This window comes from Poecilia reticulata, chromosome 7, assembly GCF_904066995.2.
Source record: "Poecilia reticulata chromosome 7, P_reticulata-male-v2, whole genome shotgun sequence".
Taxonomy (NCBI): Eukaryota; Metazoa; Chordata; class Actinopteri; order Cyprinodontiformes; family Poeciliidae; genus Poecilia; species Poecilia reticulata.
The window spans coordinates 24,998,616-25,025,389 of NC_088836.1; the positions used below are offsets into that span (position 1 = coordinate 24,998,616).

Genomic DNA, 26,774 nt, shown 5'->3' on the forward strand with positions numbered 1-26,774 from the left:
CAGCGTACTCTCTGAATTGTCTTGGGTTCTGGGATCATTGCAAATTTGAAAGACCAATTTGTTTCTAGATGTCACTTTAATATTTCAACATAATGCTTTTTCCTCATGGTGCCATCTATTTTATGAGGTACACCAGTTCCTTCTGCAGCACAATTGCCCCACAACATGATCCTGCCACCCATACACTTCAGATAAAATGGGTTTACTTCAGGCAGTTGTTCCCTGTTTGTCCTGCAAATGTAACATTGGGCATTATAGCCAAACAGTCCCACTTTAGTTTCAGTAGACCACGGGACAACAAACACCTACTTGGGCGTTGCTTCAAGCATGTGGTCACAACATATAACAGTTCTGACACAGCAGAGCAGTCAGAAGGCTTCATTTGTATTTTTATTATATATTTGATTCTAACTTCTAAATCATTACTGTAATATTTAGCAGAAAACCAATTTTGTCCAGATTAAATCTTCTTCACCCACCAACAGTTGATCTTTATTTTTAGAGCTTTTCATCAAGGAATCAGCCTGATCCTTTTATTTCTTGCCTAGATTTAATAATTTAGGCTTTATGTTATAGTGAATATTATAACTCTTTAAAATGTAACCTAATTTAAAGAGAAAAATATATATGTTTATAAAATAGATATATTTAAAAGAGAAAGTAAAAAAAAAAACCATCCTCCATATCCAGTGTGCATGTCAACACTTCCCTTAAGCTTCTTAAGGCACTAATGAAAGTGGCCGCTTATTGTCCGGAAGACAGATGGTTTCTGTCTTAGATTAAGTTTTAATTTTCCTCTTGGATGGAACTGACAGGCTTGTCTGGTTCTGTCGCGAACAAGCGTCTCTCTCCCGTTGCTTCCTGTCTAACGGGTAACTACGGTGTGACTCCTGGGACAGGAGCGGATCTGTGAGAGTGCTGCTTCTTCTTTTCTTCTTTTTTTCTGGAGCTGACTTTTTGATTCTTTGTTCTGCAGGAGGCCTACACTCCTGTGATTATTTATTTACTTGATTTTATTTTATTCCAACTTCGAGGGATAATACTTAAAAACTGGAGATTAGTATTTAATACAACCTTGTTTTTCTCCTGATGCGTGCTCTTATGCAGACAGACTGATGGGGACTCCTCTGAAGCCTTATCATGCACATAAATAAGACACAAGGCACAGGTAAGTGGAGAACATTAATTCTCAGTGCTATTAGAAGCTCGGTATGCCACACACTAATGTACATAGCATCTTTAAATAAGAAGGTAGGTTTAATAACACTGTAATAGCACCTAATTAGTTTGGTACAAATGTATTTTTCTGCCGGTGCAAAAAGCAGATGTACTATAAAAATCTGTATTTTTGCAAAACATAAGTTGTTCATGGAGTGTTCACTTTGTATCATCATTGTTCAGATGCTCTGTGGTACTTAGGATTAAAGTTGTGTCCCAGTTTTTTTTTTTCTTGCGTGACTCATCAGGACTACCACTTTATTCACAAAGATATACACAGCTGAAAGGAAAATATGACTCAGAAATGACTTTAGGTCTGGGTCTCGTCTGCTCCAAATATTGCTCTCGGGTGTTTGGCTTTTCTTTTTTTTTATTTTTTAGATTTAATTTTTCACATCCTGGTAAATCAGCTTCATGCGCACCGCTTAGACTCACCTGTGCAATTTCAAAATCACAGCCTGTTCCACAAATTTTTGCATGAATCTCCATTTTCCTGTGTAGGTAAGATGAAGATGATCAAACTGACACAACAATTACTCTGGGGGTTCATTTTGCTCTGCACAGTAAACCTCAGCATCCAGCAAGTGTCCAGTGGCAACCAAACCTCTCGAGGACAGAGAGGTAAGCATCAGCCCGGTCAGACCAACACACACCCAGCGGGGCTCATTAGGGCTCCTGGTCAAAGGCCTGCTGGATTGGAGCAGAGCTCAGTTAAAGCACAAGCATCTTTAGACCCACCGTACATGTTTTATGATGCTATAAGTCACAGCGCAGTTGTTGTTTTGTTTTTGTTTGTTTGTTTACAAAGTATGAAATTAGTAATCCTTAACAATTCTCACAGATGCATCTCAGTTTGTAAAAATATCACTGAAGAGTTAAGTAATTGCAATAATTTGATTCCAAACTGAAACATATATTTTCATTAAGCAGAATGAAATACAGTAAAATTAAACCATTTATTTCAGTTATTTTTTTTAATAAAACTAAGGCAAAGGATATCTGACAATTTGAATATCACTTGATATGTAATATGTAATATATAAAACGAGAAATAAAGAAAAATATAGGTTATAGCTGGGTTATGGCTTTCACCATCATGGGAGCGAATGCACTTTTACCTTCCAGTCAACTTTCCATTATTAGGCTATGGAGCTCTCCGTTAGTAGGACGCCTCTTTTGCAATTAACCCTTTGTGGTTACCCTCTTCTTGAAAGCTGTGAATGAATGGTGGAGATGCCTGCAGTGTTCACCATGATTGCACAGACCGCAACGAAGTGCTTTTAGAATTGTTTATTTAAATTAGCTTTTTAAAAACATTCCTATTTACTGAACTGCATACGCATTGTATTAAGGGAATTTCTTAAATTAGAAGCTCTAAGCAGATTTTCAGGGTTTTCTTTTCATAGATCTCTATATATGAATTTGTTGCTATAAAATCAGTGGTTTCTGCTCTAGATGTTCAGTCCCTCCAAGTACTTTTGGAATATTCTTCAATTCCCTGGAGATAATAATATCATGGTTTACAGATTTAAATGAAGAAACAGGATTTTGTGTCATGGGGACAAAAGGTTTCCAGGCGTTACTTAAAGAAATCAAGCAATGGTTTACATAAATCTGCATTTGCATATAATGTGTACTGAGGAGCATCTAGAGGCTTAAACTGTCAGATAATGTAGTGGAGTAAAGAGTACATGGCTTGTGACAGAAAGATCGGGAAGTACCATCATGAAACAGCATAAAATATGAATGTTCAAGTAAAGTACTTTGAGATAGTAATGAACTAGAATAGAGAAGTAGACAAAATAAATGTTCCGTCCTTCGTTGTCTCTGAGCTTCTAAACATTTTGCTTATATCTAGTGTGCAATACATTTGGCATATTTTAAGTTTTTGAATTTGACTGTATAAATAAGATCTATGTTGTAAAAAAAAATACTTGGAAATGTTTGTTCTTTTTCAATTTGCTATTTTACTAGTATGTGTTACTCATATATTCAAAAAAGTGTAATTATTAAAAAAACAGAATTTGTACATAAAATTTTTGACTACATTATTTTGAGCAAATAGTTAGTACTTGACATATAGTTTCAAACACTTTTATACTCTTGTCTGGATAATTTATAGGCTGACTTAAGATACTTGAGTGAAGATACACAACAGTACTGCTACTTTCCCTCTGATTTCTGGTGGTCAGACGCGTATCAGGTCATGATTTGGATTGGTGATACTTCTCATTCCACTAGGTGGTGCTGTTGCTCTAAAAACAATAACAACAGGCGGTATAAGTAATTGTTGAGCTGCCTTCTTACTGGGTAATTAAAATTAGATAAAAAGTCATTTATTTTTTCCAGAATTTAACATTGATTAATGCCAGGTCACTGCCTGTGTCTGTGGAGTTTTAAAGGGTCACTGATGAATGTTTGAGTGGCTCACCAAAACCAATAGCTTTAAACAATTATAATAGAAATTTTGTTTACACATTCATCAGACAGAGACCGGGACAAAAAGTTCATCAATAAAGCTTAGCATTTTTCTCCAGCTTGTTTTCCGCTTTCTTAAATTCCTATTAATAAAAAATAAATTAATTAAAACATCAAGGTTAGAACTGCTGGCTACCTTTAGTGGCATCACTGTTGAGACAGTGAGTGCAGTGGTCTTGTGCTCCTTCTTGAATCAAACTGATTTTTTTTTTCTTACTGCATTTCTTGGTCAGGGTCATCACAGGAGAGGACGGGGACATGTGAAGTGGTTGCGGCTCATCGCTGCTGCAATAAGAATAAGATTGAAGAGCGCTCTCAAACAGTCAAGTGTTCTTGCTTCCCCGGACAGGTAGCTGGGACAACAAGGGCACTGCCCTCTTGTGTTGAAGGTAATAATACAGAAACCCCTTCTCGCAACTCTCTTAAAAAAATAAATATTTTGCTATGACCGGAAAGTGTTGCGTGTCAAAGTCGAGTCACATTCACCAGAAACCGCTGATGTCGAGGCTTTTAAAGTCCAAAGGAGCATGACATCTGATTGGGATGTTTTTTTCCCAAACAACTCATTTTTTTCCTTTTGGAAGTTCTTCAATCGAAAAAGTGACCCTTTGCCCCTCTTCTCCTCCACCCATCCCCTCTAGCCTCCATTGTGCGTCAGAAATGGTGGTGTAAAATGGAGCCGTGTCTGCAGGAGGAGGAGTGTCGAGTTCTCCCTGACCTCACTGGTTGGTCATGCATCTCTGGGAACAAAGTGAAGACCACGAAGGTGAGGAGGGGCCCGGCATTAGTCTGAGTCACAGTTGGATTTGTCCATCCATCCAGCTGTTAGCGTTACCTGCTTGATTCCTCAGAAGGCTGCAGGAGGGGTGCTGAGGCATATCCCAGCTGACCGTGGGCAAGAAGTGAGGCACACCTTGAATAGGTTGCCAATCCAACACAGTCATCCTATTCAAGTTTCTTTTTTATAGCAGCGATAGCAATCAAAATTGTCTGAAGGCGCCTCACAGATGTCTGTGCCTAAGCTCCCTGGAGCGAGCACGAAGGCAAAAGCAAGGGAAAAATAAAGAAAACAAAACAAAATAATCCTTGCTTTTTAGCAGGAGGAAACCTTGAATGCTGCCAAGCTTTTACAGATGGGTCTAGGGGATGGAGGAGTGGGATCCATAAAGAAAGCCAGATATCCAAGAAAAAGAGAAGAAAAGGGACTGAAGAAGAGAGCAGAGAGAGAGAGAGAGAGAGATTCAAAAGGCAAACCAATTTATTCATACAAATGTCACGTTGAAGTTAGCCTAACTATTGTATGTATACATGATGCATTCAGATGGTGCATCGCAGTTACAAGAATGAAAATGGATAAAACGGGGAGAGCCGGCATTCGGAGTATTAATTATAGAACAGCTGAGTGGGCATACAGTGTGCTTATGAGGTTACTGTTGGAAGGATAAACAGAGCAATGAGGCAGATAACTGTGTCAGTGATGACAGTCATTTACATTAGGGGTCTGTATGTGGGCACACCATATAACAGATCTCATTAGCAGAACGGAAAGAAATGGAAAAGCTCTCAGCCTTACACAATACAAAACAACTTCACAGTAAAGCACTGCATGAAGATCTGGTTTCGTGGTGACTCTAATCTTTTTTTGGGACTTCCTGGTTGACGTGTATACATCCTAAAACTTTATTCTCCGCTGCTCTCCTTTGATTCTGACAGATTCCGCAATCAAGTGTAATAACTGCTCCCATTGAGTATCAAACCTCTTGCTCTCGCCATCCTCTGCGCGCTCGGAAATCCTAATTCCATAATCTGGTGAATGATGGGGCCAAGAGGACAAACAGGAAATAAGCTGTGAACTAATTCCACACACTAAAACCCATGTAATTAAATCTGACGGCCAAAGGAAAACCCCACCGCTTTTAGAAACGAGCTGTCTCTGAAGTTGCCTTTTTGTTGAACTGCTTTTTATACATAATTCATAGCGAGGGGGAAATATTTTACAGTGGAAGTGGGGCAGGTAAGCAATGGAACCATGCCGAAAAGGATCAATGGCTTCACTGCAGCCACAACACGGTGATCTTTAATCAAGGATAAAACAGAATAGGATTCAGGTACATTTTTTTTTGCTGTAGGAAGTGGGATGACTTCTTTGTGGGGGAACGTAAGACGACCTTTAGTTTAAATAAAAAGAAGAAAAGCAGAACTCATAAGTCAAAGCATAAAGAATTGAAGCAAACTCGCATTCTACAGCATGATGAAAGAAATTAATTGATGAGAACAATTTGGTCCAATAGGTTCTTTTATCTGTCATACCTGGATGACATGAAAGGGAAACCGAATTTTCAAATCATTAAGGACATATTTTGAATCATTTTCAACAAATCTTCAGCTGGTGGTTTTGTAAACACTGCTCTTCTTATATTTGATAGATTTCTTGGATTAGTGAACGAGTGACACCACGGTAAGCTCATGCAGAGGCGGGCCAAGCAGAGATCTTCCCAACATGTGCCCTAAAAGTGCCTGGTTATAATCATACTTTTACTGTCACATCAGGCCCACCAGTTCACTGCGAGTTTAAATCAGGTCAAACGTAGTTCATGTTGAGGGAGAGCTGTGTGACAACACGCTGTAGTGATTAGCTTTCAATGTTTTTATCAGCTATGTTGCTGAGAGTTATATGACTAATTCGGTGGCATTAAATACTACTTCAACTTTCAAATAATAATTACTCCTTCAAGTTTTATCTGCTCTGCAAGTGGCATCGTAATAAAGGGGTTAAAATGTTATGCATCTGCGTGTTCTTACTCCGAATCTACTTGCATATCTGATCCAAGTGTGACAAGTCCATTAAGTAACCATTACCTCCAGTTATTGGTCCAAGACATTTGGCCAGGAGTTGCATTTGTTCAGAACCAGTGTGTCCTTTCGCTGGTTTCACAGCCCACACAGAGGGAAGCATTTAGGAAATTTAACCAATGCCAAGCTTGCAGAGATCCAGTTTGAATGCCCACAGTGAGACAACAAGTGAAAGGTTGGGAGAAAGGTTTTGACTTGAGCAGAAATTAGAAAGACCACAGCAGAGTTCAGGCTGGTAATGCCACAGGCTGTCCATGTCAAACACTAATTCAAAAATAATGCCTTAAGTTTTGCTTAAAATTCATAGTGTGGGATGACCTCTGGTGCATTACTAAATAAACCAACACAAAGTTGAAGCAGTTTTGCTAGATATGCTGTAAAACAAGTTGCAATTCAAGGAGAAGGACTGAGATTAGCTACAAGCTTTGATAGTCAGATTTAAGTACTGTGTGAAAGGCCTGCTCCTTCAGTCAGCTTTGGGCAACAGCACCAGCAGCGACCTTTAGTCCAGTTTTTTATGCTTCTGCGGGAGCCTGCCTGTGTAATCTGGCTCATTTTGTGTTTATCACGGGTTTATCACTGATCAAAAAGAATGAAAACTGGGGCTGCCAAACCCACAGTGGGATGAGGTGGAGGAAGGCACCAATTGCTCATATCTATGAGAGTGATAACACTCTGTAAAGGCCATTTAATAGGCTGATAACAGGCCAGGCAAATGTCTTGTCTTTAGTTCACAGGGGTTGATTCATCGGCCACAAAATAGACTTTTGTAAGCCGTAGCTGTAAGTCGACGATAATACTGAGGTGACATGACTGTTGCAGAATTAATTCTCTTTTTCACTCTGTCCCTGCTCTCTTTGTAATGGATACTTCATACTTTAATCAACGCAGTGCAGAAAATTGAGATTTTATCAAAGCTTGTAAATATACTACATACACAGCCCCAGAATTGTTTTGAAAAATAAAGGTAAAGGGGAAGCAACCTAAACATGGATTCTTCCTACTGGCCACCAGGAGGCTTAACATTTTCTTGTGAAACTGCATTTGATGCTTTGCCTTATTGTTTCACAACAAACCCAGACCAGCACTGGTTTGATCCGAGGTGCTCGCATGCACCAGTTTAAGCACTGGTTCCATTTATATTAACTGTTGGCTGTAGCGTAGCAAAATATGAAAAAAGCAAAGTGTTGTGAATTCTTTCCAAGTTCATTCACAGTCATTCATAGATTTGGCCGAGAACAGTGACTGTGAAAGCAGCTATGTGGAACGTATTGCCCTGCATATGTAAAAGAAACAACTTGGTTATCGGTAGTTTGGCTTCCCAAACCAGCCCTTAGCTTTAAAACTTGTCCTTTTCTCTGGACAAAGACAGAGTTGGTACCAAGACAGAAACTCTTTTATGTAGGACACGTGTCAAACTCGAGGCCCGCGGGCCAAATTCAGCCCACTATTACTATTTAGGGCCACATAAACAGCAGCAGTGCTATTTATGTGGCCCTAAATAGCAGATAAATAGGGGTTGAATCACCGACCATGAAATAGTGGCAGATGAATTAGAGTCTAGAACCCGGAGGGCCACATCTGTTTATGTGGCCCCATAGATTTTGGAGGACCAGATAAAGAGAACCTTCAAGATGACAGTTGTGTGCTTAAATATTATTTTAATCAGTCTAATCAAATGAGCTTTTTTGTACGTGCAAAAGTACATCTACTTGAAAAGATGTTTAATACTGTTTAATTATAAGAAGTATTCATCAAACCCAAAGAAAGCTATAACATTTTAACAGTTTTTTAATAGGTAGTTTTATCAATGCATTCTGCCACAAATGGCAGAATGTTGACATTAATTAAGTTTATGTGGCCTGAAATGAAAATGAATCTGATGTAGGAGATTGGCACAGGATTTAATTTGCTAGGATAAAAACCCTTCTTGACCTGGAACTGCTTAGACAGAAAAATCAGAAAAATGTAAATTTATTTTTGATCTGTTTTACCATAGCAGATATTCTTTAGGAGTTTTGTAAGTTATAGTCCTGGTCAAAGTGCAATAAATCACTAGTCATGGATGTAATCTGTGAAGATGCTTCAGCAAAGCAATAAAAAAAAATGGCATAAAATGTGAGTTAGCCTACTGTGGCAAAATCTGTACCAAACTTTACAAGTGCAGCATTTTTGCAGGACGCACCACTGTTCAGCTTGTTTTGTTTTACTTCAAAATTGAGAGCTTTTCTCACTTTTAGCTAAAGTATCCGTCTTATCCGCGACACACGCTTTACCAGCCTTTGGGTAAGTTTATCAGCTGCACCAGCTTATCTCTTGACAGACTTCAGTTTACATACTGTAGTTTAGATGTCAAGCTTTAGAGCTGGAGGTAGAAATCTGTGAATGTCTGACAAAAAAAAAGAAAAAAAAAAGAATTTCCAACACATTAAACTTTACTTTGTGTCCAAAAGTATCAACATCAATTTCCTCTTACAAAAAGAAAGAACCACTCACTCTTTGTCTTCTGTATCTGTTTTTTAGGTGGCACGGTAGCAAGACAGAAGCTTCTGCTAAAGAGTTCAATCCTCACCTGACCTGCTGCTGTCAACTTTTTGCAATATTGGACCCCTCACAGACAAAGCAGGGAAAAACAGATATTTAATTAGATATCTCCTGGCTGAGCTCAAAACTGCAGAAACTCATTATTCAATTTTCATTTTTCTTTGAATAGTTTTGTTTTGTGTTAATCCCCTAGAGAGAACAATCCATTACATTTGACAAGAGATTAAGTGATGTAGTTTTTTTCCAAATCCAAACTGAGAGCTTCAGCTAAAAGTCTTTGTTTTCTTGCTTGACATGCCAGGCACATTGTGATGCGCTCAATCAAGGTTTGGCCCGAGCTGCTGGCAGACCCTTAAAAAGAAATTTTGTGGATTTTTTATTTTTTTTTCAGGTGGCTGAATGTGAACCCAGTCTGTGGCTCGTGACTCGCTGCCACTTAAAGCAACAGACCACAAACACTGAGAAATTTATGATTACACTGTGTAGCAATTGTAGTCGGCGCTGTCCCTTACTCTTAGCTTCCTAACGAGGTCAGTTCCCTTTAGACTACCGTAAAGAAGGACTCTCACTCCCTACACAAATGCACACGCCTGCAAAGGCAGCTTTTCTTTTTTGTCTTTTCTTTTTTTTACCCCATTGGTCACAGGCCACCACCTGCAAGGCTGTGATGGCATGCGCACAAGCATGAAGTCCTAACGCAAAACGAGAACTGTTTGAAATGCTAATCATTAGGAGAAAGGAGAGGAGGAAAGAGAAGAGGAGCGTCTTCGCTGCAGAGTCTTTACATCAGGGTTTCTTGTTTGGCTCTCTAAACTGAGAGCTCCCATGGAGGAGACTCTTCGTATTGTAATGGTTTGAAGCACCGGTGGTTTTCTGCCTCGGAGCGAGTCGTCGCCTCTAAAAGAGCAGAATGTTTATTACCACTTAATCAGTTGTCCTCTTAATATGCGTATTGCACATTTTCCTCCTGGACTCACCCTGATTGACTCTCTTTTATCTCTTGAGCTCAACCAAACGTTTCGCATTTTGTCATTGTGAAAAAAAAAAATACATACATATATATATATAATATATATATTTTTTTTTTTAGCACAACTTCAGCAGCTGCACATCAATCCATTTTAGATATCTGGCTTGTGTGAAGGCCACATGCTGTTCTGGCTGAAGGTACCTGAATTCTAAGCAGCTTGCTCAACATCACACAATATTATGCATTATAATTGTTTTCGTCGAGACAAGATTTTTTACTGAGCCATCATAGGATTCAGGGATTCATGCAGGGTTTGGTTTGTAAACATTCAAATCATTATTGCTATTCAATGTTTACAGGGAATGATGATAAGATAAATGATGTCCTTTTAGGTCAACAACTAAGTACTTCTGCCTACCCTAAGACAGGGATGTGACTGAGAGAAATATGCCTTTGCACTGGAGAGTTTCTGTCAAATGTCCCATAGTGGCTAAACTCGGCTGAAGCTGCAGGCGCTGCTGATGCAGATGGGTTATAATATGTTTGAACTCTTTTAAATAAAGTCAGACATTGGTGCTTTGTCAAAATGTCCTTCTATGAAGGCTGGCAAGTAAGTGAGTGACTAAGAATAAATATAGTTTGGATGCTGTTGCTTGGAGGAGACAACAAAGGACTTCAACTTAATACATTCAGGTTGAAATAATGCAGCAAGGTCCACATACAGTGCTGCAAAAAAGTATTTACCCACCTGTATATTTCTTCTGTTATTGCTTTTTTTGTAATTCAGGTTTTGGTTTAGGTTGCTCAGAGTGTAAGTGTTAGTAATTCATGAGGCTTTTTTTTTCTCTCTCTCTCTGAGGAGTGACAAGGAATGTCACACAGAAACCCTTTTCTCACAGCTAATCTTTAAAACAGGGAAAACAAAACAACGTGCCATTCAGGTAAGGCAAATTTATGTAATATCTTATAAGATTTACTAATATGTAAGGCTAAAGCAACAATTAAGAGCTGCAACAAATAAGGCTAGACGAGGGCTCATGTTTTTTCTGAGAAAACTACAATGAAGAGTGAGTCCCCACTTTGCTGCAGTTCTCATTCTTCATACATTTAGGTATTTATCTCCTTATCAAAGCTACGGCACTGTCTCCATCAGAACAGGCTGTTTTATAAAACCAGACTTGGAAATATATATTTTGTCAGAGATATGGCACAGATATATCAAAAAGTCTTTCATACCTACTGTTAGTTACAGTGGAGGATCTATAATTCGCTGAGCTTGCTTCTCTTTCAAAGGTTCTTGCAATCTTGTCAGAGTTCATGGCAAACCTGAAAATTATGAATAAACTGTCCAAATTATTAACAGCAGAAGTACCAATAGATGTGTTAGACATAATTTCATGAGGCAAATGAACAATTTATTCCACGCTTTTTTTTTTTTACTTAGATTTTCCAATTGTGGAAAGTGTCGCAAGTAAATAAAGTGCTACATGATCTTCCTTTAGCTCCAACAGACCAGGCGATGCCTTTTCCCCAGTCATGCTCATTGAACTATTTTCCATGTCGGATTAACATTCCTGTGAAATGCAAAGCTAATTGGACCTAAAGATCCAGTGACTCCACTTGTGTTTTTAAAGGTTTTAAACCAGATCTTGCCAACTGAACTCTGGAAACGACAGGAACTCGTCCAGCTAAAAGCATTTGCAGCATCTAAATATGAGATTAGATGTAAATGTTTTTATCAGAAGAATATTTCCACAATTTCTTTTGTGTTTACTTTTGGACAAATTTTTTTTATTTATATTTTTTTATTCTTGTATGTATATACATATGTAATTAGACTGTCATGTCTGTTCTTAGAATAATATGTTGTTACTTTTATTGAGTTATATGTTGTTTGTGTGAACATGTTCTTATTATCAAGAGCTCCCTTTTAGCAATAAAAGCTTGGAGTAATAAAATAATATTTTGCACCCAGAAGGGATTATGTCAGTGCTGACATCACACATCCTCAGATTTGTGTTTCTATCCCCAAAATACCAAGAGCGTTCACCCACTTTATCATTTTTTTAAAGGAGTTGTGCGACATTCATTAGGCTTTTTTTTTTTTTGATATGTTTGTGATCCAAACACTCTCATGCAGAGACTTACGAAAAGTTTAGGGAACTTGCAGTGTTTTGATTACCTTTTATCTGTGATATAACCCTAAAGTCTCTCAGAGTTTTACATCTGCGCTTCTTTACAAATTAGGCAGAAACCCTGTGAGCACCTGTCAGGATCCTTTGCTTTAAAAATTACATCCCTTAATATGAAGATGACAGCAGCCAAAACAAAGTAATCAAGTTTATAGGCATTATAAAACCTACACTCTTGGCTGGAAAATGGGAGAGCGCTATTAGATGAGGTTCGAATACTGACAGCTATCATTGCACATTACATTTGCAATGATAGCTGAAGAAAAAGGGATTAAACATCCACAGAAGGAAATAGAAATAATTATTCGCCATTTGAGAGTTATGAGTCACTTCATTTTCATAATACAAACAAGATTCACAAGTAATTTCTATCAGCCCATTTGAGATGAGTTTCTGGATGATATGTGGGATGGCGTCTGCGGTCTCTGAAGTGTCCTGTGGCAAATTAAAATCGTATAGTTTATTGTGGATTATCCACAGCAGTGAATGCAGTTCAGCTTGCAGGATTCATCTGGTCGCTCGGCCATTATGAATAGACGCATCAATGCAAACTTCGGTGTAGGAGGGAAAGACTAGCTGTTTGAGTCTGTGATGCAAATTTCACTTATTTTTTTGTACATACTTGTATGTTGAATTCTTCTCAATGCTAACACTTTTACTATTACATAGGAAATGGCTTTATATCTATAAAAAAAAAACTAAATGCAATTTTATTATAATAAATCACTGCAAGATGAAAGTTACTTCCTCTCAGGCTTTTTTGCATTCACACAAACATTGCTCAATTGATTTTTCATACCAAATGTAGGGTTGAAATTCACTTTTTAAATGCATTGTACAACAACATGATTTACTGCGTTTAGCAGTCTTGAGAGCTACCATAAATATATGCTGTGCTACAATTGAACTCTTCAGCCTGGAAAACTGACTGTTGAGGGAAAAAAAGGCGGAAATGTCGACTTATTTATTTCATGAGGAATGTTTAAGTTGATATTTTCATTGCAGAAGTTTGGTTAAAGTAATGACAACAACTCTGACCCTTCACAGTTGGTGTGAGGGAGAGACTTGAATCTCAATACGCACATTTAATCAAATACTGCAAGATATAAACTTTAAGCAGTTAACATGGAAAAACAAGACAGAAGTACCCTAATGAGCTTTTGCAGCTGGACTAATTTCAACACACACAGTGAGAGAAATCTGGTATGGTGTTTGTGATTTTGTTAAAATCACATTGGCTTAAGGTTATTGCTTATGTTTCATTATCTACACTCATATTTGCGTGTGTGTTGTCGGGCTTGCTTCAGTTAGTCTTACATTCTGCTCTTTTCCTCCCACCTGGTCCTGGTTTGCTGTTCACACCACCTGCACCGTGTCGGTTGTCTGCCTCCATCAGTATAAATGCTTCTTTGTTCTCTCTCAGATTCTCATTTTTTGTTGTTTCTAGTTTTTTCCTGGTGTAACTGGGTTTTAGCTAAAGCTATTCTCTGCTTTGTGGATGAAATTTTAGTTTAAATCTGCCTCTTAACCAGCAATTGTGTTCACTATATATACAATTTACAACTATAGTTTATCAGAAATAAATAAAAAAAATCTGAGATGTAATTTTTTTCAATATGTTGAATCATGGAAGTTTTTTTAAATTATTATTCTCTATCAGCTAACCTACCTTTAAGCTGAAATATCATAAACAGTTCTAATAATTTATGCTTTTCATTTAATTTTGTCTCTTTACAATAGCAAACTTTTATTTTATTGGCATTTTATGGGATGAATCAACAGAAAATAGTGAAAAACCGCATGAAGTGGAAACAAATTTACACCTAGTTTAGATTTTTTTAAATCTGAAAATTGTGGCATAAAATTGTTTTCAGTCCTCTGGAGTCAATATTTTGCATAATCACCTTTCAAATTGTAACTGCAAGTCATTTGGAGTACGTCTATGTCAGGTTTGCACATCTAGAGACTAAGCTTTTCTGAAAATGTTTTATTGTAAAGTAGCTCAGTGCCTGAGACTTTAACTCATTCTGAAACACAGATTTGGTTTCATCTGAATCATTACTTTGTTTTTGGTCCTCTGGAAGGTAAGCATCCACCTTAAACAGGATCTCCTCTGCTTTATTTCATTTTGCATCAACTCTCTGTTTCTGCTAAGGAAATGCATCCCCACATTATAATGCTGCCACCACCACCACCACATTTCATGGGCATTGTGTGTTTTATGTTTGGCTTATAGACCCAAATGCTCTGAGTATCTTCCTCCACATGTTTACAGTTTTTCCCTACATGACTTGTGGCTAACATTTAACAGGATTTATAATGGCTTTCTTTCAACAATAGCTTTTTTTTTTTTTTGAGCCACTCTTCCATAAAGGTCACATTTGTGGCTTGCAGGACTAATAGACATCCAGAGCTGAGCTGTGGATCTCTAAGCTCATTAAGAGTTACTGTGGACCTCTTAGCTGCTTCCCTGTGTAATGCTCCTTTTGACCAGCCTGTCAGTTTAGGTGGATGATCATGTCTTTGAGGATTTGCTGCTGAACCACCATGCTCTTTCCGTTTTTAGATGTTGAGTCCAAAAAGTTCCCATGAGATTCTCGGTGCTTGGCATGTTGTTTCATAACCTAACGGTACATCAAACTTCTTCATGACTTTTCACTCCGGTGTGTCCCTTTCTCTTCCTGACGGTGTTTGCTAAAAACGCTTGCATGCGCAACAAAACGTCAGAATAAGTCTCTTTGATTTTTAATTTATGTATCAGAAAGTTTGGGAACTACTTCTCAACGAAAGGCTATTGAATAGATATTAACACTAATTAAAAAATTTCTATCTAAAATATTCCGGAAACCAAATACAGTATAATTTCCAACCTACTCGATAATAATGCATTATGTTGATCTGTCGCAGAAAATAGTAGTAAAAGACACATAATTTTATAGTTGTAATAGAAAACATGAACACTAATGTAAGTCAGAGTATAAAAATAGTTGAATCCGTCGTGTTTGTGGTCATGTGTTGTATGCATACTGAGGTTCAGAGCAAAGAATCACTTCATCAGCCACTGTTTTGACTCAGCAACACGTTTTATATTTTAAGAACAAACAAGCACACGAATGAAAACAAGTATCTGGAACAATAAAGCCAGAGCAGCTTTCGAAGTATGACGCAGCACTTTATGTGTTTAATTTACTGCATTCTAATTTCTTGAACTATTTTTAAAGTGTCTCGAATGGGTAATTGCGATTTACTGTCAGTACCCATTAGGCTCAAGTCTAAGTGTGAGGGACGAGAGGTGGGGACAGAAAATAACCTGGAGCAAGACGCAACGGTCACAGGGAGAGATTGGACATGAGTCGCTCGCTGCTCATTTCACGTCCTTCGTCTCAGCTGATGACACATTCTGTTATTCTCTGCCACTGCACACAGAATGGAGTGAAAGGAAAACGAAGGTGGTTTTATGCTACACACAAAGACGTGTTAATGGCGTACAAGTCTCCTCTGAGGGCACAACAATTTTAATTTTCAGGTCCGCCACAGATTATTCCTAACAACCAGCCCAAATCAACTCCATTAATAAGAGCACACAGCTCTCAAACTCAGCCTGGAGGCACATGTGTGTCACACTTAGTCTGTTCAAGTTCTACAAAGCTGAGCCACTTTACCAACCTATTTTTGCAAACCTGAACTAACTGTGTACTATGTGCCGTGTTATTCACAATAGCCCAACAAAAGGCACAGGGAGCTCATCTTTAATTCAAAGCCTCTCTCTCTCTCTCTCTTTCTCTCGTATACAGAGATAAATCCTCTTCCTATTTATAAGGGAGGGGGGGAGAAGCCTCCAAGTATTCATCTCTCCATTCAGCAATTATTTAGCGTACCTGTATCCTCGACAATTTTATAGAAGGATTCAATTTTGCGTTTCCGTAGGCATTTAGGCGACGCTTTCACCCAGAGTGACATTGAGTGCTTGAGCTCATTTTTCTTCCCCAAACCTGCGACACGTGATCGAGGCACAGCTTGTCACATTAATCTCTAAACAATCACATCAGGTTCTCGGCAGGTTGCAACTTATTCAAGTCGCCACACCTGCAAACTAAACGTCTTCGTAGAGCTTTTCCCACCTCCAAGACGTGTCCTGTTTTCACTTCGTTATCACACGTAAACGTTTCCGATCGTCAAACTGACGAGGTTTTGAGTGATTTCAGTAAATACATATTTAAATCTCAAAAGATGATTGAAAATGATAGTGATTACTAAGGGGTAAAACACTATCTCAAACAACCAAACCGTACTTGAAAATCTAAGTTCCCCCTAAATTATTGTGCCTCTATCATCAAATGCTAACTTTAACTAGCAGGAAGTCTTTTATGTGTTTTAGAAAACAATTAGAGGTGGGAGGAAGATATTTTTTTCAATCTAAGTCAGCCCACTTCTGTTCCATCTTTGCCGTAGTAGTTACAGGCCTGGTTTGTGCATGTCAGGTTTGTGAATCAAGGCAGCGATGCAGTGATGATGTTTGGTTTATGCAACCGAACAACTGTAGGTACAAAAAGTGTAGCAAGACCCAGAAGGAATTTCCAACAAGAAGAGGAAGAGGGTGAGATTTGTGATTTAAATTTGAGGTATTTGCTTTCCCAACAACAAGATGGCAACACTGACGTCATTTGACATTTTTTATTTTTGTTGTTTTGTTTAGAAAGAATTGTGTGGGGAGACTTCCTGATCTTTACACCACGCATCACTTCCTGTCGTTCTGCCCTAGTCCTGCCCTGTTTTGAATAAATGCTCAAAGTGAGCTTGGGCTCAAGGTCACCTGGGACTTATTTTGAAACAGAGTAAAATGGTTAAATAAATTGTGTCAATAAGCACCAAAGCATACCGAAACAACGACGGTACCACCACCAGATTTGCCTCAAGGTAAAATGTTATTTTTCTATATTGCTGTCCCACTTTTAAGCCAGATATATCTTTTTTCTCAGTCCACACAGTATTTTCCCAAAAGTTTTGGGGATCATCAAGATACTTTATTACTTTATAGTAAATTATAATTTTGGTCCGTAGCTTTTCTGGCCTTGGAGGTCTCTCACGGACGCTAGTTTTTATTCGGTTTTACTCTTATTGTTGAATGATGATTGTCGACGTTAACTGAGGCAAGTTAGGCCCACAGTTACTTTAGATCTTGTCTTGGGTTCTGTTGCGACCTCCTGGATAAGCCGTCAATGCCGCCATCTGGTAATTTCATTATGTACGCCGCTGCTGGAAAGGTTCAACACTGTTTCATGGTTTCTCCATTTGTAGGTTCTTGTTCTTCATCGCAATCTCAAAGTCTTTGAAATGAATGTCAGACCTGAAATTTAAGCTGTCAGATTTAAACTTCAGGGTTGCACTTAATGGAGTCCTTGATTCTACAGGTTTGGCAGTAATCAGGCCCAGGGATTTGCTTGTAAAGCTGAACTCAGCCGCTCATCATACAGCATGTGGTCGATTGCATTTAATTGGGCCAGGTTGGTGGCTGTGGCTTTTGTCCCCATGTCATAAATTAGATTATTATTTGAAACTGTTCCATGTTATGTTGGATCAGATTATCTGAAATTAAGAGTTGCTTGATGATATGAAGCATTCAGCTGAAACACAAAAAGCAAAAACAAAAAATACACAAGGTTTTTTATTTAGGCTTTTTATAGCTTTGATGCAACGCGATTCTATTAGAAGACACGTTTTTAGTCCTCTGATTTAATTTACTCTCTGCGATATGCCAGCGCGCGTGTTTGTTAAAAAAAATAAATAAACAAACCCACCTTTTCCACAATATGTAAAATGCCAGCAGAGTGTTCCTGTTTTGGGTTGACATAACTTGATCTAAGCCAGGGCAACAGACACTGTGCCGGGTGTCATTGTAAATCTATCTAAATTTGCCATCTTGTGATCAAGTTGTTATTCCTTTGCGGGGACCTAACGGCATGAAAGGCCTGGTATTCTCTGCATGAATCATTTAGATGAAAGCCTGAGGAGGAGGGGGGGGGAAGAAGCACGAGGCACCTGATGTCAACTTTAATTAGAATCCAGTTTGGTCTGCGCTACCTTGACTTTGAAATCCGAGAGTCCTGCAGGGGGAAGTGGAGACAGTTCTCGGTTACAGGATGTGATTAGACTGCGTAATCTTGGTCACTGCTTGATGCCACAGAAAACAACCACAAAAAAAGCAGTTGGTAGCTTTTACACCGTTAAATGTGTTTTTGTGCAAGTCTTTGTGTATTTATTCGGTCCTGCAGTTGATTTTAATGGCTCTTCGAGAAAGACATCCTCAGCATTGATCTTTGCTCATGCAGATAATTTTCTGTGCGTTTGGGGATTTTGGTCTCAGCGGACACCATTTCACACCTAACACCTTATCGTCTCATCCCGTTGCCCCAAGTTGATATATGTGAAAATAATAGGAAAAGAAAAAAGAAGAAGACTTCCAACAGCGGATATTTGGTGCATGACCAGATAGCTTGGGTGTGTTGAGTGAAAAGTGTCCCGTGGGATCCTCCAATCCCTGGACGTCCCCGGTGCGTCATGAAAAGAAAGTCAGGGCACATCACCGTCACTTGTGTCTTAAATCTCTCTTCTCTGTGGTGCGATGTGAAACATCAGAGCCCCACAGCAGCGGCACAGAGAGCCACTCTGGAGACCGACAGAAAAAGGCATGCCTGGTGCTTGCATCTTGCACACATTATAGGCGTTTAGGAATCCCATGTTGGAAAGAAGACCTTTCAGATTCTTGTTAAAAGCCTGGCAGCCTGGAGGAAAATAAAGCGAAACCTAACATGCATGGTAATTAATTCTCACAGAGGTTGCACAGCCACCGCAGCTGCCTTTGTGAGAAGTCTCAGAATGTGAGGACAGCTGATGATGGACAGCGTGCTGTAATGTGGCACCTGCCTCGCCGCGCTGCTTTCAGAGCCAACAGACAGCACGCCATGGACAGGACAAGAAGAACTGCAGGGGGAATGAATTTTGAATAAATGCCATTCAGATGTGTATTGATTACTAATACACCCACACCTGGATTTACAGTAAAATATCACTCTCATTAAAGCCAAACGAGTTATTTCTCTTCTCATTAAAAAGCCTCGGCAGCATGCAGTTTACGCTTTGCCTGCCAAAGGTAGCATCAATTAAAACGGCTTTGTTGGTAGCAGCTCCTGTGTTCCTGTGGGTATTACTTCACAGCTGAAATTTATTCCGGGTTCATGTTTTTGATTAGGTCATAAAAGTCAAATCGTTACTTTTTATTTATTTATTTATTTATTTCAACCAAGGATATTATTTTAAAGCTGCAAATGTATGTTGTTTGCCCGGGGCCAGAAAAAAACAAAAAAAAAAAAAACATGACTGCAATATTTCTTTTGACGGCGTTGGTCACTGCTCTGGCCTGTGCAGCTGAGAGAACATTTAATCTATTTTTTTCAAGCTCCCTTGGTGAATGTTTCATCTTTTTAGACAAAATGGATATCTGCGAGATTATGAGAATCCCCTCTAAGCTTCATCCTTCGATGGATAACTGCAATGATATGATAACATATCATAAGAGAGTCGAGACTGCAAGTTGAAAAAGAGTTTCAAGTTGCTGACTGAAGCTGTATTTGTAAAATACCACAACATGATATATTTTTTATCTGAACAAAATTGACAGTATGTTCATTTTTGTTAGAAGACTTAATGTTTAAAATGCAGTGCAGTGCAAATATATATATCTGTCCTGTTGCAACCTTGAAACCTCCATGCATCATTTTTTTTTGTTTTGTTTAAATTTGTGAGACAAATGACCATTTTTTATATTCACTCGTTTATTCCAACCTGGGTTAAATAAAATCCATCCTAACCATTTGACTTTAGAAGATACCTAGTCTGAAAACAACGTCCTAAAGCTTTTCTGTGAATTCCTCTAAGAGTTTGTTACAGAATATCAGTAAACAAACTTGAACACCGAGCAACATTCAAGAAATATTCACACCTGTTGAACTTGAAAATTTAGTTACACTGCCACTGTTAATTAATTGGGATTATAATCAAGGTAAAGTCATATAAATATTTATGATGCAGAAGAAATAGGATGCATGTCCTTTTTCTTTACAAATGATCTAAAACTCGTGGTGTGCATTTACTCTGCTACCCCTAAATAAAACCCAGTCAAATTGAGAATCTGTGAAAAAACAGTCTTCATTCAGTTCGATTGAGCTGTAGCTATTTTCAGCAAATCTGTACAAAGGAGGTACAGTTCTGGTTGCTGCAAAACCTGGTTTTACAATCTATTGACACAGAGAAGGTGCATCCCACAGCACTGACATGTACTGCTGTAGTCATCGATAGATTTCACTGACCTGATTTTACCGACAAAGGCAAGTTCAAGAGTAAAAATGCGGATATGTAGAAAAACTTACTGAAATAAACATTTATCAAATAATCAAGCAGAGAATCCTTCCTAATTTCTGGATCACCAGAATTTTTTTTTTTTTTTGGAGAATTGTAGATTAATATTGTATACATAGCAGTAAAATGAGGCTAGTAACATTTAATACATGCTATATGTCACAGAAAACCTAATCTAATATACACTGATGTTAGTGGTCATGATATGACAAAAATGATGCAAATTTCAAGACGTGTGAATAGGTTTTGCAAGAGGCAGTACTTCTATTGTCTGCAAGCGAGCCGAGGTTCATGCAGCTCTTGTGACTTAAAACTGTTGTGGCTGGCATACCATGCTTTAACTTGACAGGCGCAAAATTATTTTTAGGTTAAAAAAAGGGAGTTAACTCTAAAGTCATTATTGTCAAGTTATTTTACTTTGGTGAATTCTTCAAAAAGACATCTGATTTCCATGAATAGATGACACCATACACGACACCGGCAGCTCCTCCGGGAATAATTCCTGAGGGGCTTTGGTTTTGAAAGGCTTGGTCAGTATCCTGCTGTGTTCCACCCTTACAACAGCTAGTTCTGATACCCGTTCATCTGTGTGTGTAATGTTTATGAAAGTCTTTTGAAATGTGCAGAGCGACACCAATTAATGAATGTGTTCCTGGCTCAAATATGCAAGCGCGATGGGTTAATGAGTTTTTTTTTTTTTAGCTGTTGATAACTAAAAGCAATAATTTTGGATTTTTGGAAGAATGCTTGATTAAAGTCTGACTCAGGCTGGATTGAAAGATGTAATGTTCTTCAATATGCCTGCTTTTTATGGCGTAATTGCAAGGAGCAGTGTGGCTTAGCATAAAAATGGAAAGCTGTCTGTTTCCAAGTTAGCTGGACTCCATTTCATAGCATTACTCCTAAATTTATCCCAGCATTTGTCCATTGGACCATTAATTTGAAGTTTCAAATGGGTAGTGGGTGAAACAATCCACTATGAGTTGGACATTCATTACTGTAATTGTTACTTGTGGTTTAAACACAGAAAAATGTTGTGATACTTCAAATGAGAAATTTCAGAGGATTTCTGTCACTAAAATTAAAATATTTACAGTGTGAGGAAATTTGCTGCTACTTTCTTATTTTGGTGGATAAAATCAATTTTGCCCATTGGCAAATCTTCAAAAATTAGTTTCTGGGGCAACCTATAAAATGAGTAAATACGAGCTCTGCCTCCAAATACACTGAAAATATACATATTATTTTCATCAAAAAGTTTAATGGAATAAAATAAAATATTTAACCTGAAGTGAGGCAATAGTTTACTCTTTATATGACTCTTTAATTTGGCTAAAAAACATAAAAGGTTCCTAAAATAATATATTTCTCAATGTACAATATGCTGCCACCACTGCAGTCATTTTGTGTAGTTGAATGAATGGTGGTGTATTTTATTCAATATTTTTAATCATAAACAAACCATAACAAACCATAACAAACCCCCCCAAAAAGGGAAAAGGTGTTATTTCATGGTTAAAATCAACATTATCACTAGAACAACAAACACACTGCACTACCTGCTTGATGTTTTTGGCTATATTACATTTGGTGTTTCATTTATATTTGCAGCAAACAAAGATTTATGCTAATGTCTGTTGCAGGACTAATTATACAAACATGCTTATGAAGTCATGTTCTGTATGTTTGCATAAAACAAATGGGAAAGAGCTGATGAGGAATCAGTTTCTTAAAGGAGTGTCCTATTTTTCAGTTGAATTTTTAAACCACAACCTCAAATAAGTGAAGCAGGATGTATAGCAAAGGAGCCGCAAATACTTTCTATTTGTTGTTTAGATTAATTGATTCATCTTGAAAACAGCTTATTTAGTTTTATTTAAAAATACATTGTTATTGGCAGTCCTTCAGGGTTGCTTAGAGAGTTATGAAAACGTGGTCGATTTTAAGCAATTTCTAGATCCAAAGAGTTATTTTTGTCCTGGTTTAGGATTAAATTTTAGACAAAAAAAAGACAGTAAAATAATCATACTCCTGCAGACTGAAGAAAAGATTAAATATTCGCATCCTTTTTAGTGTATTCAGATTTTACTAAGTGAAAGTGAAAAAAAAATGTGTTACAGGAACAACAATTTTAATGGAATTCAGCACATATCAATAAATGGCTTCATATGTACAGAATCATCGTTTGAACCATTTAACATAAATAAGGCATTTCAAGTATTGAAAACAACCCACTGATTGCACATTTCTGTCGGGTTCATCAGTTCCAGGGTAAATGGTCGCGAGTTCAATTTGTAAAGCCATTTAGGAGGTGATGAAAGGCGTACAGGTAGCCCACAGACTAATGGTAAAATGTCTCAAGACACACAAACATCTCTTTCACAATGCATTTGTTTCATCTTCACATCATCTACTCAGCTTCGTCAACCTTTGGCTGTTTTGCATGTAAGAGGAAGAGTGGAAGATTTACCAACAGCACAAATTAAGTTTTCATGTACACTGGAAAAGACAAACATTTTATGCACAATATTTTACACTCCACAATATTAAAAAAGGGAGAAAAAAAATCCTGAGGGCTGTCAACTTCTGCACTTGTTCCTTCCATGTCCTTTGATTTCTTTCTCTCCTGTTTTGGTATTTTGCCGCAGACATCCGTCTCACTAAGCAGTCACTCCCAAAATATAATTCCAAATGCAGAGACAGCCGTCCTCCATGTCAAAGTTGAAGGAAAAAAAAATGATCAAAATAGATTCATTAGAGGTTTGTGATGAAGTTCCTCTTAGGCTGCCTGAAGCATCAGTATTTTCAGGAGCCTCAACCGAGTGCTTTATGTATTCTACATCTTTTTACACTTTGATTTGAAAGTGTTCACATTTCTTGAAGCAACAATAGGCTCATTGTCTCTTGTGATAATTGGTCCAATGACAGTGCTAAAATGAAAAAAAAAAAGAAAAAGAAAGTGTGAATATCACAGAGGTTAGCACAAAATGTCTGTTTGCCCTTTGCAGAGCTGAGCAATTAGATGAAATAAATTACTACACTGGTGCTTCAGTATGTAGAAATAGTCTGACCTTTGAACCAGAGGTATTCCCTTGCATCCTCTCCAACCAAATGTTAATACGTCGATGTTGTGTATGGCTGAGTGTTCTGGCAAAAAAAAAAAAAAAATGGAAGGCAGAAACAGAAGGTTAGACTATGTTGTTAACAAGTCAATTTGCAGTGAAATTCAGAAGCAATAACCGCTGTTTTGTTATTCCACAGCCAGCTTCACATTGCTGTACGTTTGTCTCCCTCAGCTCCACTCTGCAGTGTGTGCACATTTATTAGGCGAGTGAGCGCTCCGGCCCCATCATTATTTCTGTGAATATTTTTTCAAATCCAGGACGCCTGTTGAATTTCATCATTTTCAGGTTGCACTTTTTATGAAAAGAATAGGATATGAATATACATATATACATGTGCACACATACAAACATCTATATATGTACGCAAGGAAGACAGAAAAACCTCACACAACCCGTCCATCGGCTAATCAAATGCTTACGATCATTAAGAGTCAAAATGTGCACAAAAATATGTCTCTCATGTCATTTCCCATCAAGCTTTCACACTTTCGTGACCCACTGATGGGAAAGGCATAAAAGCTTTCTGTCCTTGAACGTGGCAGGATTTTTGAAATGCACAAGCAAGGCCTCTCACTACCCTCCATCACTGCAGAGGTTGGACACAGTGAGACATTCATTTAAAATTTCCTGAAAGATCCTGAGGCGGTTGGTACAATAATGTCAGGTGGTAGGCCCCCAAAAAACTTCACTTGCCCTGAGCCGGAGGATCTCGTGGGCTGTCAATGAAAGACACAGGCTGATCCTTCTTCCAATTTAAGGGCCTTGCTAATGCTGACTGCAGTCCAATAACTTTTAGGGCTTTAAGAACTAAAGTCACTTCTCCTCCCAAAACCATAACAGTTTTGGCTTGGCAAACACGGAGTAATAAATAATGGAGGAAAAGTGTATTCTCTGATGAGAAAAAAATTTATCTGGATGGTCTTGATGACTCAGGTTTTTATTGTTGTTTTTTTTAAGGGACGTCCTTCAGGATAATAGAGCCTCTCGTTTGGACCCCCACAATGTGCATCCCATCTAATACAGGCATGTATGTCTGGTTAACAGTACGCAAATTATGATGATGAGATAAGTTTAGTAGCTATTGAGGAAGACGAGTTTTTTTCTGATTCCAATGTAGACTGTGACGCATTTTTATCCTGTTTGAGTTGTTCCCTGAATGGAAACAGCATAAATAGAAGACACATTTAAGGTACAGTTCAATCTTAACTATTTAACCCCCGAGTTTGACTTGGACAATCAGCTGGTCAATATGGATGGTAAAACTAAATCAAACACAGAGGGCACACATGTATGTACAGATGGACAAATGTTGATTTGCTCAATAATCTGTCCAACCATCTTATGTGCATGCACATTTCTTGTAAATGTGTTATACTAGCTCAATGGCCTATATGAGTTGCATGACGTTCCAGTACAATAAATGTGGAGGGTGTTTTGGAATATATGAAAATCAAATGTAATATATAGGATGGAAATATCTTCCTGAATTGTTTCCCTTTCTTGCTGAGGAATACTGTTTTCTGTTGTATGTTGTTTCCCTTGAACTACTATAAACTGGAATGATGCATGATGCATTGACTATTAGTCTTTTAAGGAAAGAGGACTAGTTTAGTACTATTAAGAAATCTGGATTACTTCTGATAATCCTTATTTTATAATAAAATACCCAAAAGAGCAACACAGCCAATCAAAGATGACAGAAATTCTTTTAACATTAAGTAAAGTAATTTAGATGGTGTACAATGAAAAGCAATAGGAAACATCCTATCTTTAGCTCTAATGGCGGGAGATGCAGCAGTTCTGCAGAACCCGGCAATTAAAGATTTTTTCAGTTTCAGCTCTTCAACAAAATACATCGGCTTGTTTTTTTTAAACAACCTGGTTAAAAATGATTGCTTCACATCTTTAGCAACAGCCATATGTTTCTGCCATCCAAACAGTGGCCTCATGCAGATTCAGTCATGATTGTACATACATAAAGCAAACAATGAAAAACAAATGTGTGTTGTAGGTGACAATGTGGTACATGTCAATGAATGGGGATATATTAGAAAAGGTCATTAATTTAAATTCAAAAAGTGAAACTCGTATAAAGTATCGTATGGTTCCGTCACTCGCAGACATAAAGCAATAAAAATATAATATTTATTTTAAAACTGTTGAGTTGTGGCTGACTTTTCAGTCGTACAGTAGACAGCCATGGTCATCCACCGTACGGAGGGTAAGCCTCAAAAGGTTGTTGCTATAGGTCAGTCCTACAAGTTGTGAAGTTGTGCATACTTCATGCTTTACAAGTACAGGCCATTTTCCATTTTATAAAGTTTGAAGCTTTATGGAGTTACTGCTTTAATTTTCCTGCAGGACTTGGTACATGCCCACGCAAAATATCATTGCCTGGTTTAATCACTCTGCTTAATTGCCCAGCAAACTCATCTTCCTCGTCAAGAGCAAGATGCAAAAATTCAAAGCCACCATTGCAGATGGACTAAAGGTCGCTATTAAACTGAACTTGTTGAACCTCTCAGCGGTACCACAGACTGATCGCCTGCATGCGACTCCATACTAACGTGGTAATTCATGAAAAACAAGCCCACAATCAAGCATTGAGGACACATTCTGCACATTATGATTCACCAGCTCAACATATTTTACTTTCCTAGTCGAATTTAGGAAAGTAATTACATATTTATACAGATTTATATAGTGCGACTGATTTTAGATTAGAGTTAAATTGTCAAGATTGAATCAAGTTCACTTTATTGAAAAAAAAGTCCTAAACCGGTATAAAAGCAGTGAAGGTGAATGACATAGAATTTGTCTTAGTTTTGACAGATTAACTTACTCTTGTGGTTTTGATCTTGTTTCCAGCATAGCACATCCAGCCGGAGTTGTCAGGAAGCGTCTTGCATTCCTCCCCCTCCAGGCAAGGCTCCATCTCACACCACCACTTTCCAATTACTATGGATGCTACAGACAAGA

General features: G+C 38.0%; 2 protein-coding genes across 4 annotated transcripts in view; one reads left to right on the forward strand and one right to left on the reverse strand.

The window, feature by feature from the left end:
* Positions 1 to 80: 80 nt before the first annotated feature.
* Positions 81 to 10,132, forward strand: LOC103467666 (chemokine-like protein TAFA-2). Of its 2 annotated transcripts, XM_008414258.3 has the most exons (5): positions 81 to 1,168; positions 1,720 to 1,839; positions 3,930 to 4,085; positions 4,338 to 4,462; positions 9,073 to 10,132. In XM_008414258.3, exons 1-5 carry the CDS (start codon positions 1,141 to 1,143, stop codon positions 9,082 to 9,084), a joined length of 441 nt encoding a protein of 146 aa, XP_008412480.1. In that variant the 5' UTR covers positions 81 to 1,140; the 3' UTR covers positions 9,085 to 10,132. The 2 variants fall into 2 exon arrangements, with proteins under 2 accessions (XP_008412480.1, XP_081465276.1); XM_081609150.1 differs by having other exon boundaries at positions 4,338 to 10,132.
* An 11,191-nt stretch (positions 10,133 to 21,323) lies between these two features.
* The window catches only part of LOC103467667 (chemokine-like protein TAFA-1), a 38,164-nt gene continuing 32,713 nt past the window's right edge, over positions 21,324 to 26,774 (reverse strand). For both annotated transcript variants that reach the window (XM_008414260.3, XM_008414259.3), the window contains exons 4-6: positions 26,638 to 26,762; positions 23,742 to 23,817; positions 21,324 to 23,600 (exon numbers count right to left, since the gene is read on the reverse strand). In XM_008414260.3, the coding sequence (XP_008412482.1) occupies positions 23,785 to 23,817; positions 26,638 to 26,762 (158 nt within the window). In that variant the 3' untranslated portion in view covers positions 21,324 to 23,600; positions 23,742 to 23,784. The remainder of the gene's footprint in view (positions 23,601 to 23,741; positions 23,818 to 26,637; positions 26,763 to 26,774) is intronic.